The 16290-nt window shown below is 35.3% G+C and overlaps 1 protein-coding gene and 1 pseudogene across 1 annotated transcript in view; one reads left to right on the plus strand and one right to left on the minus strand.

Moving 5' to 3' along the window:
• The window catches only part of CNGB3 (cyclic nucleotide gated channel subunit beta 3), a 152201-nt gene that overhangs the window by 108508 nt on the left and 27403 nt on the right, over nucleotides 1–16290 (plus strand). Inside the window, exon 15 of the mRNA XM_049782420.1 lies at nucleotides 12495–12578. Within this exon, the coding sequence (XP_049638377.1) occupies nucleotides 12495–12578 (84 nt within the window). The remainder of the gene's footprint in view (nucleotides 1–12494; nucleotides 12579–16290) is intronic.
• LOC126020810 (14-3-3 protein zeta/delta-like) lies at nucleotides 4572–5225 on the minus strand (annotated as a pseudogene).

Here is a 16290-nt window from a genome sequence, read left to right on the forward strand (position 1 = left end):
CAAAGAAATCTACAAAACACTACTCCAAGAAATAAGAGAGGACACGCGGAAATGGAAACACATACCATGCTCATGGATTGGCAGGATCAACATCATTAAAATGGCAATACTTCCAAAAGCATTGTACAGATTTAACGCGATTCCTCTGAAGATACCCATGACATTCTTCAAAGAAGTGGATCAAATACTTCTGAAATTCATCTGGAACAACAAACAACCTCGAATAGCTAAAGCACTCCTTGGGAAAAGGAATATGGGAGGCATTACTTTCCCCAATTTTAAGTTGTATTACAAAGCAACAGTTATAAAAACAGCATGGTATTGGAATAAAGACAGACCCTCAGATCAGTGGAATAGGCTTGAGTACTCAGAGAAGGTTCCTCAGACATATAACCACCTTGTTTTTGATAAAGGAGCAAGAAATCCTAAATGGAGCAGGGAAAGCCTATTTAACAAGTGGTGTTGGCACAACTGGTTAGCCACTTGCAAAAAAGCGAACTCAGACCCACAGCTAACACCATGTACAAAGGTAAAATCCAAATGGATTAAAGACCTTGATATCAGAACTGAAACTATAAGGTATATAGAACAACATGTAGGTGAAACACTCCAGGACATTGAGACTAAAGGCATCTTTAAGGAGGAGACAGCACTTTCCAAGCAAGTGGAAGCAGAGATAAACAGATGGGACTATATTAAGCTGAGAAGCTTCAGCATCTCAAAGGAAATAGTGCCCAGAATACAAAGGCCACCCACTGAGTGGGAGAAATTATTCACCCAATACTCATCAGATAAAGGGCTAATATCCAAAATTTACAAGGTACTGACAGAACTATGCAAGAAAAAAACAACTAACCCCATCAAAAAATGGGGAGAAGAAATGAACAGACACTTTGAAAAAGGAGAAAGGCAAATGGCCAAAAGGCACATGAAAAGATGTTCAACATCACTAATCGTCAGGGAGATGCAAATCAAAACTACTATGAGGTACCACCTCACACCACTGAGATTGGCACACATCACAAAAAAGGAAAACAAGCAGTGCTGGCGGGGATGTGGAGAGAAAGGAACTCTTTTTCACTGCTGGTGGGAATGCCGTCTAGTACAACCTTTATGGAAAGCGATATGGAGATTCCTTCACAAACTGGAAATTGAGCTTCCATACGATCCAGCTATACCAGTCCTAGGAATATACCCAAGAAACACAAAAATACAATACAAAAATCCATTCCTTACTCCTATATTCATTGCAGCGCTATTTACAATAGCCAGACTCTGGAAACAACCAAGATGCCCTTCAACAGATGAGTGGCTGAAGAAACTGTGGTACATATACACAATGGAATACTATGCAGCCATCAGGAGAGATGAAGTCATGAAATTTTCCTATACATGGATGTACATGGAATCTATTATGCTGAGTGAAGTAAGTCAGAAGGAGAGAGAAAGACGCAGAATGGTTTCACTCATCTATGGGCTTTAAGAAAAATGAAGGACATTTTTAACAGTATCTTAGAGACAAGAGAGATGAGGCTGGTAGGTGCAGCTCAGGACATGCAGCTCATCACATAGAGTGATGAGTGCAGTTGCAGAGATGACTACACTGAAAACTATCATAACAATGTGAATGAATGAGGGAAGTGGAAAGCCTGTCTCGAGTACAGGTGTAAGGGGGTGGGGAGGAGGGAGATCTGGGAAATTGGTGGTGGGAATGTTGCACCGGTGAAGGGGGGTGCTCTTTACATGACTGTAATCATACAACTATAATCATGTTTGTAATCACGGTGTTTAAATAAAGTTTAAAAAAAAAGAAAAAGAAAAAGAAGAAGAGGGAAAAAAAAGTCTTATGATTATATTTATTTTATAAAAGTGCAATTTCCTTATCTGACTGAGATTATGGAACTCGAAGCAATAGGACAGTATTTGAAGATCTTTCAATACCCCTACTATTACTAGTTGACTACGTAACAAGATATTTAGCAACCAGAGAAAGTTAGCTGCTTTCACACTGAGGTACCTAAATTCACACACTTTCCTATTTCCCTACTCAAAAAAGATCCTGAATCTCATTTTTCTACTCTTTATCCAAGCAGGTAAAACTGAGTCACAGATTTTGATGAAAACTTTGCTTCAACCATTTATACTTTATTCGAATGATAAGAAGGTTCTAAAGACTGCGAAGATGAGCAATCGTCTTCAGAAAAATATATTTTTCCTTGCAGATTTCATGTTTTTCAGGCCCAAATTTTAAGTAGTAACTAATAAGAGGGTTCATTTGTATGAGTTTAGGGATTTTTTAGCACCTTTATGATGACTTACTTTTAATTTTTTTTTTATTTTAATGATTGTGTTGCCAAATTTAACGCTGAGAAAAATATCATTTGTCTACTCCTAAAGTACAGAAATGAAAAGAATTTAACAACAGTTCTGTTATGACACCTAGTGGTCAGTATTAAAACTGCATAACTTAAAAAATCTATTGAACTCACCAGCTAATAATAAGAAATCACAGTGTTTAGTCTCTGAAATAAAACACACCGTGTCTCATTATTTGCTGCTTTGGAAAATATATATAAAACTCATTCCAATAAAGTTTTATTAATGGGATGTGTGACTCGTTGTGTTATGTGATGACTGGAGCTAGAACTCCCCCAGACAACTATGACATTAGTGATATGAAAGCAAAGTTAAAGGAGCCACAGTGAAAATACTGCAGGTAATTTGCTTTTCGCGTGACTGATCCAGGTTTGCACTCTATCCAGTATTCTTAAGATCCCTGAGTTCCACCAGGATTAATTCCTAAGCACAAAATCAAAAATAATGTTTGAGCATCATCAGGTGTGCTGGCACCAGCCCCAGAAAAAAAGAAAAGAAAAGAAAGGGTAAATTTTCATATATAAATGACAATCTGCACCATAAGTAGAATGAGAATGTTCAGATCATTTCTAGTGCTCAAATATGAATCCCAAGAAACTACATGTTGCTATCTATGCCATCTCATACTTTCTAAAGTCAGAGTATTACTGAAATTTCATTTTCATTAACCTTTCCCTCCTCTGTCCCCACTGAGTAGTAAGAAAGTATTGAAGGATTTTTTTTGAAGCACCATGGATTTGTAATACTGCTAAGATTGATGCATAGTGTGTCAATATCATTCCATCCTCCACCACTTTCTCAAGGTCTCTTTCCAATAGACACCATTTCTTCTACCTCTTAAACCAGTTCTTAGTTTCTGATATATTTGACCATTTTTAATTCCCATATACTAGTTTTCTATATAATATTGGGTTTTAATATATTTTAGGAATATCTTAAATAATATCTTTATTCAAACTCCGTGATTACAAACATGATCGTAGTTGGGTTTCAGTCATAAAATGAACACCCCACTTCAGCAGTGCAACCTTCCCATCACCAATGCTCCCCAACTCCTTCCTCCCCCATCCACCGCCTGTATTCGAGACAGACTTTCTATTTTCCTCACTCATTGACATTGTTATGATAGTTCTCAGCGTAGTTAATTCTCTAACTGCATTCACCAAGTGGTAAACTTTGTGGTAAGCTTCATGAATATATCTTATGTTCTTTGAGTATGTCAGCAAAGGTGGCAGGTTAACCATCAAAATACCAAGTTTATCCACCCTCTTAACTTATTCCTTCTTCTCACTCTTTCTTTTTTTTTTTCAATTTTTTTAATTTATTTAAACACCTTAATTACATACATGATTGTGTTTGGGTTTCAGTCATGTAAAGAACACCACCCATCACCAGTGCAACATTCCCACCACCAATGTCCCAAGTCTCCTTCCTCCCCAACCGACCCCCGCCTGTACTCTAGACAGGCTCTCCATTTTCCTCATACATTCTCATTATTAGGACAGTTCAAAATGTAGTTATTTCCCTAACTAAACTCATCACTCTTTGTGGTGAGCTTCCTGAGGTGAGCTGGAACTTCCAGCTCTTTTCTCTTTTGTGTCTGAAAATTATTATTACAAGGGTGTCTTTCATTTTTCTTAAAACCCATAGATGAGTGAGACCATTCTGCGTTTTTCTCTCTCTCTCTGACTTATTTCACTCAGCATAATAGATTCCGTGTACATCCATGTATAGGAAAATTTCATGACTTCATCTCTCCTGACAGCTGCATAATATTCCATTGTGTATATGTACCACAGTTTCTTTAGCCATTCGTCTGTTGAAGGGCATCTTCTCACTCTTTCACCTCTGTTCTGTCATCAGTATCCAGGAGTCATTTTGGTTTTGCTTCCAGGGTTAATTATTCCTTGTTCTTGTTTTTACCCCCATCCAATATTTTTTGAGCATTTACAGTGTATTAATGTACAATAAAATATACTAAAAGCAATATCTTTGCTCTTGAAGAACTTACATTCTAAATGAAAGAAAAATATGCTTCTTTAAAATGATATTTTTGTTTGGTGTTCTTCAAGTGAGGAAATACTAGTGTGAGCTTTGAAAATAATTTACCCATAATTATTTAAAGAGGAGGGAGAGAAGAAAGTTAAAGGCAGACAGTGATTGGGTGAGTTTACGTGGGAGAAAAGTTGGAAGAGCTAATAATTTTCCCTTCTCCCTGCTTCAGCTTCATGGTTTTGGGTGTCCAGTGACCACAATAGCAAGCAGTCTCTCAGTAATTGCATTATTAGGATGCTTTCTTTGTATGATTCCTGAGTTGGTACATATATCAGTAGCTTCATCTAAAGCTGTCTTTGCAAGAGCAGTTTTCTCTGGGGAGGTCAGAATCTTGTAATAGAACACAGGAAATTACGGGCTAGACACAATCTGTTAGGATGTGTTGCCTGCATTTTTTTTCTACTGATTTCAAAAGCTTTTTGGTATGCTTGTGACTGACCCACAATCCTTTTCTTGTAAACTTCGCCAGCAACCAGCAACAAGTTCCACCAAGTAACAGACAGTATAGTGTCCTTTCATTTTTCAAATAAAGACTTTGCTTTCAGCTTATGAAGCACTGGGGATCAAAGGCTTTTCCAAGAAACAGTACATCATGGCAAATATTTCTCAGCTCAGTTTCAATTTTCTCTCTGCCATCTGCTGCTTATTCTCCACATCTTCTGTGTGTTTGCTCAATACTTGAAACAACCCTCCAAGATGACCTAAACAGTTCCAATTTTATAAGCAACCAAAAGAAGATTCCTTTCCTCATTGGAAAATTCAGTTCCTTGTTCAGTGACAGACACCTGTGTCATCATATAGCTTGCTTTACTCAGTCATTTTGCCTTCATTTTTTTATCCAGGACTGGATACTATCCAGGGTCTCAAGTGAGTGGCAGTGGATGGACTAATCCTTGTCTCAGCAATCTCTGAGAAGTTGAAGAAATAGCAAGGCTGAAACTGTCCCTGAATCTCGCTGTTAACAGGCTACAGGAATGGTGTTGTTTTGTCCTTTGCTTTGTTTCTTTATATTCCATTTATGTCAAAGAACTAATTATTGGGCTGTAAAGATAGTCCAATAGGTAAGGCATTTGCTTTGCACATGGTCGACCTAGGCTCGATCCTCAGCATCTTATATGGTATCCAAGCAGTCCAGAGTGATTCCTCGGTGCAGAGTTGGGATTAAACCACTGAGCATCATAGGGCATGGCTTGAAAAACACAAATAAATTAATTAGAAATAAACTAGGTGAGTTATCTGTATTTATTCTTCTGACTTAGCCCTCTCTAGATCCAATGAAATTGTCAAAAATAACTGAATATCATCTCTTCTTATATATAACTGTATTTAACCCACATGGGTGCATGTGTGTATATGTATATATATATATATATATATATATATTTATATTTAGAATCTTCTTTGTCCAATCATCTATTGCCAGACAATTGGGCTATTTCCATATCTTCATTACTATAAATAGAGCCTCAATAAACACAAGAGTGTGTTTTTAATGGACCATTTTGATGTATGAATTTCTCACAGTAAATTATATTTAACTTTCTTTTCATGTGCCTCTTGACTATTTACATGCATTCTTTGAGAAGTGTCCGCTCATCTCTATTTTCAATCTTTTATAGGAAAGTTATTTGTCCTTAACTTACTAGTTCTCTGTATCTTGAATTTAGTACATTTTTTGTTGTATGATGTACAAATATTTTCTCCATTCAATACGATGTCTTAAAAGTCTTGTAGTTTGATGCAGACCCCACTGTTTACCCTTCGTCTGAAACAATCACAAAGGATGTCAGTGAAGTCAAAATTGTGGAGTATTTTGTCTATATGTCTTCTGTGAATTTTATGGTTTTAGATCTAAACTTCATATAATCATTTTTAATTAAGTTTTGTACATAGCTTGATATTATAGTCTAGTTTTATTCTCTAGCATGTGATCATTCATATTTCCCAACTCCATCCATTGAGCTTTCTCTTTCTCCAATGTATTGTCTCTATTCCTTTGTTGGAAATATATTGCCCATATATGAAGAATTTATATCTGGGCTCACTATTCTATTCTGTAAATCTATAATATTTTTTTTTTGGTTTTTGGGCCACACCCGGCAGTGCTCAGGGGTTACTCCTGACTGTCTGCTCAGAAATAGCTCCTGGCAGGCACAGGGGACCATATGGGACACTGGGATTCGAACCAACCACCTTTGGTCCTGGATCGGCTGCTTGCAAGGCAAACACCGCTGTGCTATCTCTCCAGGCCCCAAATCTATAATATTTAATAATATAAATATTTAGTAATATAAATGATACCATTTATTGTTTTGTTTGGGGGGGGGCCACACCAGGTGGGATTCACAGGGTTATTCCTTACTCTGCACTCAGAAATAGCTCCTGACTTGGGGGACCACATGGGATGCCAGGGGATTGAACCCACATCAGTCTTGGGCAGCAAATGCAAGGCAAATGCCCTACCGCTGTGCTACCACTCTGGCCCCATTGTTACAATTTTTTTTTTTTTTTTTTGGTTTATGGGTCACACCCGGCAGCGCTCAGGGGTTACTCCTGGCTCTATGCTCAGAAATCGCTCCTGGCAGGCACAGGGGACCATATAGGATGCCAGGATTCGAACCACCATCCTTCTGCATTGCAAGGCAAACACCTTACCTCCATGCTATCTCTCCGGCCCCAATGTTACAATTTTTATGAGATAATTTAAACAGTGAATTCATAACCCAGATGAATTCTCTTCAACTACATATGCTGAGAAGTTGCTCTGTGTAAAGCACTAGTTAATACTTGAGGAATTATTCTTCTATATTCTCTCCTTCCCAAGATCTCCATAGAGTAGAGGACTCTAAATAAATAAATAAATAAATAAATAATATCACGTTGTCCTCTGATGATTAAGTGATTCTATTCTTATTAATATTGAGTATTCATTAAATTATCTATTAATTATTAAAATAATTGAATTATTTATTACTTGTTAAAGTATTGATTGATCATTATTAATAATACTTCTTATTATTAATAAAATATAATGAATTATATGATATTTTATTAATTTTAACATTATTAACAAACATTAATAAAGATTCTGTAGTATTTTTCCACATGTTATACTGTATACATGCAGATAAAATCAGGTTCGTCTTGCATCATCAAAGGAAGATAGATTAGAATCATGCTAACGGATATATCAAAAATGCAACTTCCCATTTAGACCATGTGATACTTAAACTAACAGAAAAATAGAATTATTGTCTTTCCATTTTATGGAAATGGGCATATTTAAAAAACAATGACTATGCTCTCACTCTCTGTAAATGAGAAAATTTTCTTATGACTTCTATAAAGAAAAATGAGCTGAATTACAAAGATAAAAACCTAGTCCTGGGGTCGGAGCAATAGCACAGTGGGTAGGATGTTTGCCTTGCACACAGCCAACCTGGGTTCAATCCATAGCATCCCCCAAGCCTGTCAGGAGTAATTTCTGAGTGCAGAGCCAGGAGTAACCCTTGAGAACTGCCAGGTGTGGTCCCAAAACAAAACAAAACAAGCAAACAAACAATAAACATAGCCCTGAGTTGTATTTCTTTTTAATATTACAATAATTAATAAAATTAATTCTCAAAAAATTTTCTGGGGGAAGGGAAGATAATTGTTCTCAAATACATCAAGTCCATAATGCAAACTTTGCTTCATGCTTACTGTAAATTGCTTAACATAAATAGAGGAGAGGGGGGGTCTGATCCTAAACTGGAGTTTCACCAAGACCAATGGTACCTATATCTGAATGATAATCATTAGGAAAATCAATGAATTTTTACTACTTAAATTATAAATGATCACTATATATAGCTATTTTTATCTGCATAAGTTGATAAATCTTCACTGCAACTATAACAGGAAAGTATATTTCTAATGACTTAAAATGTTTTTTTTTTTTTTCAAAAGAATTCAAAGCTATAAATTAAAAACTACTCATATAAATACCTGTGCATTTCTACGGGGAAAGAGCTAGTCATCTATTTTAGGACTTTTCTCCTACTTTAATCTCAGACTTCCCATCGATTGAATCCCTTTTATTAGAACTTTCCATTAGTGAGTTCGCCCAAAAGAGAGAGAAGAGAAAATGTATTTCTCCAAAGGGGGTTCTATTCTTCTACTCTCAGGATGTGTACTTTATTTATAATATAATTAGTGACATTTTTCTATACATAGAGGGACATGGAAACCATTATGCTGAGTGAAGTAAGTCAGAGGGAGAGAGATAGACACAGAATAGTCTCACTCATCTATGGGTTTTAAGAAAAATAAAAGGCATTATTGTAATAACACCCAGAGTCAATAGAGATGAGGACTGGCAGGACTAGCCCATGATGTGAAGCTTACCACAAAGAGTGGTGAATGCTGTTAGGAAAATAACTGCACTAAAAATGATCAGGGCGATGTTAATGAATGAGAGAAGTAGAATACCTGTCTTGAATACAAGCAGGGAGTGGGTGAGGAGGGAAATGGTGGTGGAAAGTTTGCACTGGTGAAGGGGGGTATTCTTTTATTATAAGTAAAACCCAACTACAAGCATGTTTGTAATCATGGAGCTTAAATAAAAATATTGCCGGGTGTGACCCAAAAACCCAAAAAAATATTATTATAAAAATAAATAAATAAATTTATCATCTCATCTGTTCTTCCTAGTTTCATTTATTTTCCTACCTTCCTGGAAGTAATTCCTAAATTAATTTTCCTCTCCCCCCAAATTGTTTTTGAAGGTATTCTTCCAATCTTCATTTGTATCGTTTTACTTTATATTCATAGAAAAATCAACAGGCAATATTATTTTTACTGGGTAACTGGAATTACGATGGTTATTTTTGAGGCTTTCTTTGTTTAAACCATCTTGCTGAGTTTGAACACATAAGCACATATATATGTGTTTTATTTAGTTGAACTACTATTTCCAACTCTGTCACAGAAAGCAATCTTGCCATAATATGTAAATTTATATGTATATAAATTATTCCCATAGGGAAAATATTTGAAATTATTAGTAATTCTTAAAGTACAATTTCCCATAATTGAGACTATTCCTTAACTGTCTATTACAACAAGATTATTCAAGCAATTATAGTTTCAGTTTTGATTTATAGATTATAATTAGGATTATAAATTTTAAAGTCAAAACATCAAAATATATACAAATGAAAGTAATAAAGGTGTGAGATCTTCTATTCTGATCATATAAAATCTCAAATTTTTCATGGATATTGATGATTTCAAGTTAACTTCATTACATGTTTCTAAGTATGTTAATACATAATAACTTTCAACTAAATTTCACATTTGCCTTCCTTAAAGTATCAAGGGCACATTTCTTAGTGGAGGATATCAGAAGATGATTTCAAAGTTTAATGAATTTTTTTTCCTAAGAGAGTTCTAAATGAACAGGAACCCAATTTATGAACTGATAAAAGCATTAAACTAAACTAGTCACATGAACCATGCAGACAGACATTTTACTAAAAACAAAATAACCACAATTTTCAGAAATGTTGTAATGCTTTTAAAAACAAAATAAATCTAAATAAAATTTATGTGATATACAAATTTATATATTTTATAAAACAAATGTATAAGAAGATGGTGACTTTTCCTCTACTTAAAATAACCTTAGTATATTTTTCAAAATATAAATAATTTTTATCCTCAAATGATACAATTCAGTTACCCATATAAACACTTTTCTAATGCTTCTTTCTTACATCCTTCTCAGGATAAAATAATTAACCATACTCCAAGTCATATACACAGAAGCACACAAATATATACATACTAAATTTTATTAATATTTACCCAGGATGTCTACATGATTAACCTCTACAGTCAATTACACCTTTTCTTTTTACTTAAAACATTATCCCCTCTAGACTTCTCTTTCATCTTGGTTGCTTCAAGGACATGGTTCATAGCAGTTTCTCATCAGTATTTGTAAAATTATATTCAGGGATTCCTGCCAGCCTTGATATGCATTTATATTAGTAACCAAATTCTGAAATAAGAAATTTAAACTCTAATGTCAAGCTCATCAGAATGCTTTTACCAATGGCTACTTTAAGGTGTTTGCGTGTTAAATTATTACATTTCCTTAATGTCAATTAAGCCACAGGTTTAAATTTATATGAATCTAGGTTAAGAATTTGCACCTAAAATTGTTACATCAAGCTGGTGTTTGCTAAAAGAATGTCTATTCACGGAGCCAGGACCATAGTGCAGCGGTAGGGCGTTTGCTTCCTTGCTGCGGATGTAAAATGGACCTTGGTTCGATCCTCGGTGTTCCATATGGACCCCCAAGCCAGAAGCAATTTCTGAGCGCATAACCAAGAGTAACCCCTGAGCATCACCAAATGTTTCGTGGCCCAAAAACAAAATAAAATAAAATAATGACTATCCAGCCCTCAAACTGGGGGCAGTCCCTTTGCATCTCTTTCTTCTTGATACTATGATTAGCTCACTACAAATAATAATAATAACAATAATAATAATATAATTTTTAATATATGGCCTGGACTAACAATAAAGAAAAAAAGTTACGTGCAAGTAGCTCAGGTAGAAAAATTAAATATATTTGGTAAAAGCAAAGGGTTCAGAACCACTACATAAATTTTTAAAGCAGATCAGGATATTTGTATTTTTAGTCTATCCAATAAATTATAATTCTATTGGCAGACTATGCATATATACATACTATAATAAATCAGATTTGTTTTAAGTTATATTAAACTGTTTAAATAGTGTTCAGATATGAAAAGACAGTCACTCAAAATGTTGCTTTTATACTGGTTAGGTGATTTTTCCTTCCTTAAAGAAACTGATAAATGTTTTTTAATTTTTATTGTGGTCAAATTGAATTACAAATCTTTCACAGTAATATTTAAGGCACATAGTAACAATGAATGAGAGGCATTCCCACCACCAGTGTTGTCCTCCTCCACCCCTGTTCCCAGCATGCATGCCACATCTCCCTCCTTTACCCCCCGTAATGCTAGTGCAACAGTTCCCCCCTTGTACAGCTTGTTGCAGATTGGGTTGTTGTTGATTTTAGATTTGATATTCAAGTCTGATCTTTTTTTTATTTCCACCAAATGAACATATGACTGTCTGATCTTGGTACCATCCATTTCCCCCCTTCAATTAAGAGGCGTATCAAGGTGATTAAAGTGATTCCAGTAATGTGGCTCTATTGGAGATATAAGAAAAGATATGGGGGCCCGGAGAGATAGCACAGCGGCGTTTGCCTTGCAAGCAGCCAATCCAGGACCAAAGGTGGTTGGTTCGAATCCCGGTGTCCCAAATGGTCCCCCGTGCCTGCCAGGAGCTATTTCTGAGCAGACAGCCAGGAGTAACCCCTGAGCACCACTGGGTGTGGCCCAAAAACCAAAAAAAAAAGATATGGGAGGAGAAAAATGGTAAATTTTTTTTACAAAAGACACACATATGGTCCTGCAAATTTAATAATAGTATGAAAATAATAATAAATATATAATATATATAATATATATAAATAATATATATAAATAAATATATATAAATAATATATATAAAATATAATAAATAAAATATTTAGTAAAAGGTTTTTTCTATAGTGTAGCAATATTATCATTGATGTCACTTTTATAAACATTAGTAGCTTTTTCACCAATTCTATATGTTAAGTTTTATGTAAGTTAAAATCTAGATTATGGAATAAATATCTATTTGTTCTCGTTTAAAAGAATAAAACTAAAGGTCTGAGCAGTTACATAGTAATATGTGATAAAACCATTATGAACCCCAAATCTCTCTAGTCAGGATCCAAACTCTTGCCATTAGACTGCCTACAGGCTTTTGGTTTTTTGGCTTCTGTTTTTTGTTTTTATAATTTGGGTCAAAACAAGTTCATATCCAATAACAAAATATAATATAATATTAGCACAGACAGTAGCTATTACTGTTACTTACATTCAATTTTCAGTTACAGACACCTTAACTATGCCTATAAGAATTATTTTTCTTTATTCTTTTCTCTTCAGGGTTGTGACACACAGATGATATATGATATGCTGCTTAGACTGAAATCCACTCTCTACTTACCTGGGGACTTTGTTTGCAAAAAGGTGAGTACACAGTACTTTTCAAAGGCACAACTAGCAAATAAATAAAATTTAGGCTAAGGTTCCAGAGTATATAATTTTTCGAGTAATTAGGAATTTTTTTAGTTTAATTACCTGGAAACACCCAGAAGCAGAGCCAACTTTAACTATCAGATTATATCTCTGTAAGTCTTTTGTGTCTATTCTCTTCTCTATGGTAGGTTTACTTCCTTAACTGGCTTCTCTCATAGTTTGCAAACATTTCCCTCAGTACGTTTCTCACATGTTCCCATCCAACTGTATTATGATTCACAGAGGATGTTTCCCCTCTATTATTGATTAATTATTATTTTTTTGTTTGTTTTTGGGCCACACCCGGTGACGCTCAGGGGTTACTCCTGGCTATGCGCTCAGAAGTCGCTCCTGGCTTGGGGGACCATATGGGACGCCGGGGGATCGAACCGCGGTCCGTCCTAGGCTAGCGCAGGCAAGGCAGGCACCTTACCTCTTGCACCACCGCCCGGCCCCAGATTAATTAATTATTAATTAATATACATATATATTAGGTTTTGGGCCACACCCAGTGACAATCAGGGATTATTCCTGGCTCTGTGCTCAGAAATCGATCCTGGCTAGGGGGACCATATGGGATGCCAGAGTGGTGGGGGTGAATCTAATTCAGTTATCTAAGGCTAGTGCTGACTTCCCCGTATATTTTTTCTATTTCCACTGGAGCATTTGGGTTCAATGGTTTAGGTTTGTGAGAATCTATTCTTTGGGGAGGTAGGTCTAAAGGTATTCAGAGTTAATTTCATTGTTTAGAAATAATCATGATATATTGGGACCAGAAATATAGAACAAAAATATATGGGGCTTGCCTTGCATGCAGCAGATCTTGGTATCTTATATGATTTCCAGAGCCACATCAGGTCCAATTCCTGAATGCAGCAGCAGGTGTAACCCCTGAGCACAGCCGGTTGTGGCTCAAAATCCTAAATAAATAAATAAATAAATAAATAAATAAATAAATAAATAAATAAATAAATAAATAATGATAGATAATTTTGTATGAAAATAATAATAATAATAAAGTGCTCATAGATTTCAGAATAGAATAGGAGAATGTGGGTTTTATTATAGGATAAAAATATGGGTAGTTTAGGGGCTGGAGCAATAGCACAGTGATAGGGCATTTGCCTTGCACACGGCTGACCCAGGACGGACCGCAGTTCAATCCATCCACATTCCATATGGTCCTTCAAGCCAGGAGCGATTTTTGAGCACAGAGCCAGGAGTAACCCCTGAGCATCACCAGATGTGGCCCCAAAATTAAAAAAAAAAAAAAAAGAATAAAAAAATATCGGTATATGGGTAGTTTAAGGGCCAGAATGAGTAGAGGTCTTGCCTTACACACTACTGACCTCGGTTCAATCCCCTGAGCCTGCCAGAAGTGATTTCTGAGGGCAGAGTATAACCCTTGAGCACACCAGGTATGGCTCAAAAACAAACAAAATGATTAATATGAAAAATTGTATAAACGTAAGTCATCAGTTGTCATACCCTTTTAATTCCAAATAGGTAAAACTACGGGGAAAAAAATTAAAAGGTTTTTCTTTTCTTTTCTGATAGCTTAGGTAAATTAACAGTTACCTTCTCATACCTTACTCAGTTAAAGGATAATTATGGAATACTTCCAAAAAACTGTTTTCATCATTTTAAAATAGGTGCTCCCTATTTAACTATGACAAAACAAAGTCTCACCCAGAAACTCGGAAACTCACCCAGAAACAGTCAATATTAATATATTTAAATAAATCCTTTTATAACGACTGATGGAAACATAAAATTGGTTTGACAAAAGCAGCAATAAAATCAATAAAAGTTTTGAATTTTGAAGTTTGTTTTATCATGCAATGCTATAGCATATAAATATTTTTATATTATTAAGCAGTCCTCTACAATTCCACTTTAAAACTACATCATATTCTAGTAAAAATATCTTAATCAATTTTTAAGCATATGTTATTATCAATCACCCTAAAATGAATTTGGGCCATACTTACTGGGGCTCAGGGCTTACTCCTTCCTCTGTGATTCATTCCTAGTGATGCTCAGATGGGATTTCAGGAACCCAGGGCTCATATTCAATTCATATTCATATATTGAATTCAACCACTATGAACATAAAAATCTCCTAAAATTAGAAGTGTGGTCTTCATTAATTGTTCTGGGTAGAACCCACATAAAGACATTTTTTTAAATTTCCAAGACAATTCTAAAATGAAACCGAAGTTGAGAATCTGTCATCTGATGAAAAATATAAACAACAGAAATTTAACTCATTTATAACTCCAGAATCTGTTAATTTACATACACACAAAAACCCAGGCCAGCCACAGTGCAAGGCCCACCTCTTACTCATATACTGTCTCTCCATTCTCCTAAAATGAAATTTTTTCTACACCACTGGTTAATGTTTTAAGTGAAACAGGGAATGATGAGCTTCACATTTAGTTAGATCGATAATGAAATCAATACTCAAAATCAAATGGTATGGGAGATAAGCATTTCAATGGCATATGAGTTGATCCCAAACCTTAGGGAGTTCAAGTGCAGATGAGAATCACTTATAACATTCCAAAAATAATGTACTAAGCACTATGATAGAATAAGTACATGCTGTAGAAAACAAAGTGGGACACTTATCTCACTGACAAGATTTCCTGGAAAAGATAATACTTAGGCTGACTTGAAAATTAGTTGGCATGAAACAAGAGGAAGTAAAACCAGGCATTCCGGACAAAGGGAAGATTAGTTTCAGCTGGGACAGAAAGGAAGACCCTTTCTCTACAAATAAAATCTAGTAATTTCCCCATTTAAAACTATTTTACTATCATTTATTCAGTGAAATTACATGTACTTCTGAACATGATGTGCCATGTATTATGCTAGGTACTGATTATAACCAACAGTGAGTAAAACATACATTATTATTATCCTTTGGGTGTTTAAAGTTAATGACATTAAATATTCTATTCAATCACTAGGAACATAAAAATCTCCTAAAATTAGAAGTGTGGTCTCCATTAATTGTTCCCACATAGAAACTTTTTTTTTTAATTTCCAGACAGTTCTAAAGTGAAACCAAGTTGAGAATCTGAGGTCTGATGAAAAATAAACAATAGAATTTTAAAGTGTTCATGACTACAGAATCTGTTCATTTGCATAAAGAAAAAACAAAATTTTCCACAAGGGTGTGCAATAGTAACCACTTTTATTTAGTGGTTTAATTTAGTTCAACCATAATGATACTACAGTGTATAAGGCTCTTGCCTTGCATGTGGTTGACACTGGTTCAATCACTGCATTCCAAATAATCCTTTACCCCTGAAGAATAATCTCTAAGATCAGGGGCCAGGAGTAAGTCCTGAGCACCAAAGGGTGTGAAAATTTTTCATTTAGATTGGGAAGTTGGAAGAAGGAAAGCATGTTAGGTTGTCTCTTTAGATTTTATGAAAGTAAAACTAAGTTTAAAAATTGATTTTGTAAATGGGCCGGAGCAGTGGTGCAGTGGTAGGGCATTTGCCTTGCACGCGCTGACCTAGGATGGACCTTGTTTCGATCCCTGATGTCTCATATGGTCCACCAAGCCAGGAGTGATTTCTGAGCTCATAGCCAGGAGTAATCCCTGAGTGTCACCAAGAAAGAAAGAAAAGAAAGAACGGAGGAAGGAAGG

This window comes from Suncus etruscus, chromosome 10, assembly GCF_024139225.1.
Source record: "Suncus etruscus isolate mSunEtr1 chromosome 10, mSunEtr1.pri.cur, whole genome shotgun sequence".
Classification (NCBI taxonomy): Eukaryota; Metazoa; Chordata; class Mammalia; order Eulipotyphla; family Soricidae; genus Suncus; species Suncus etruscus.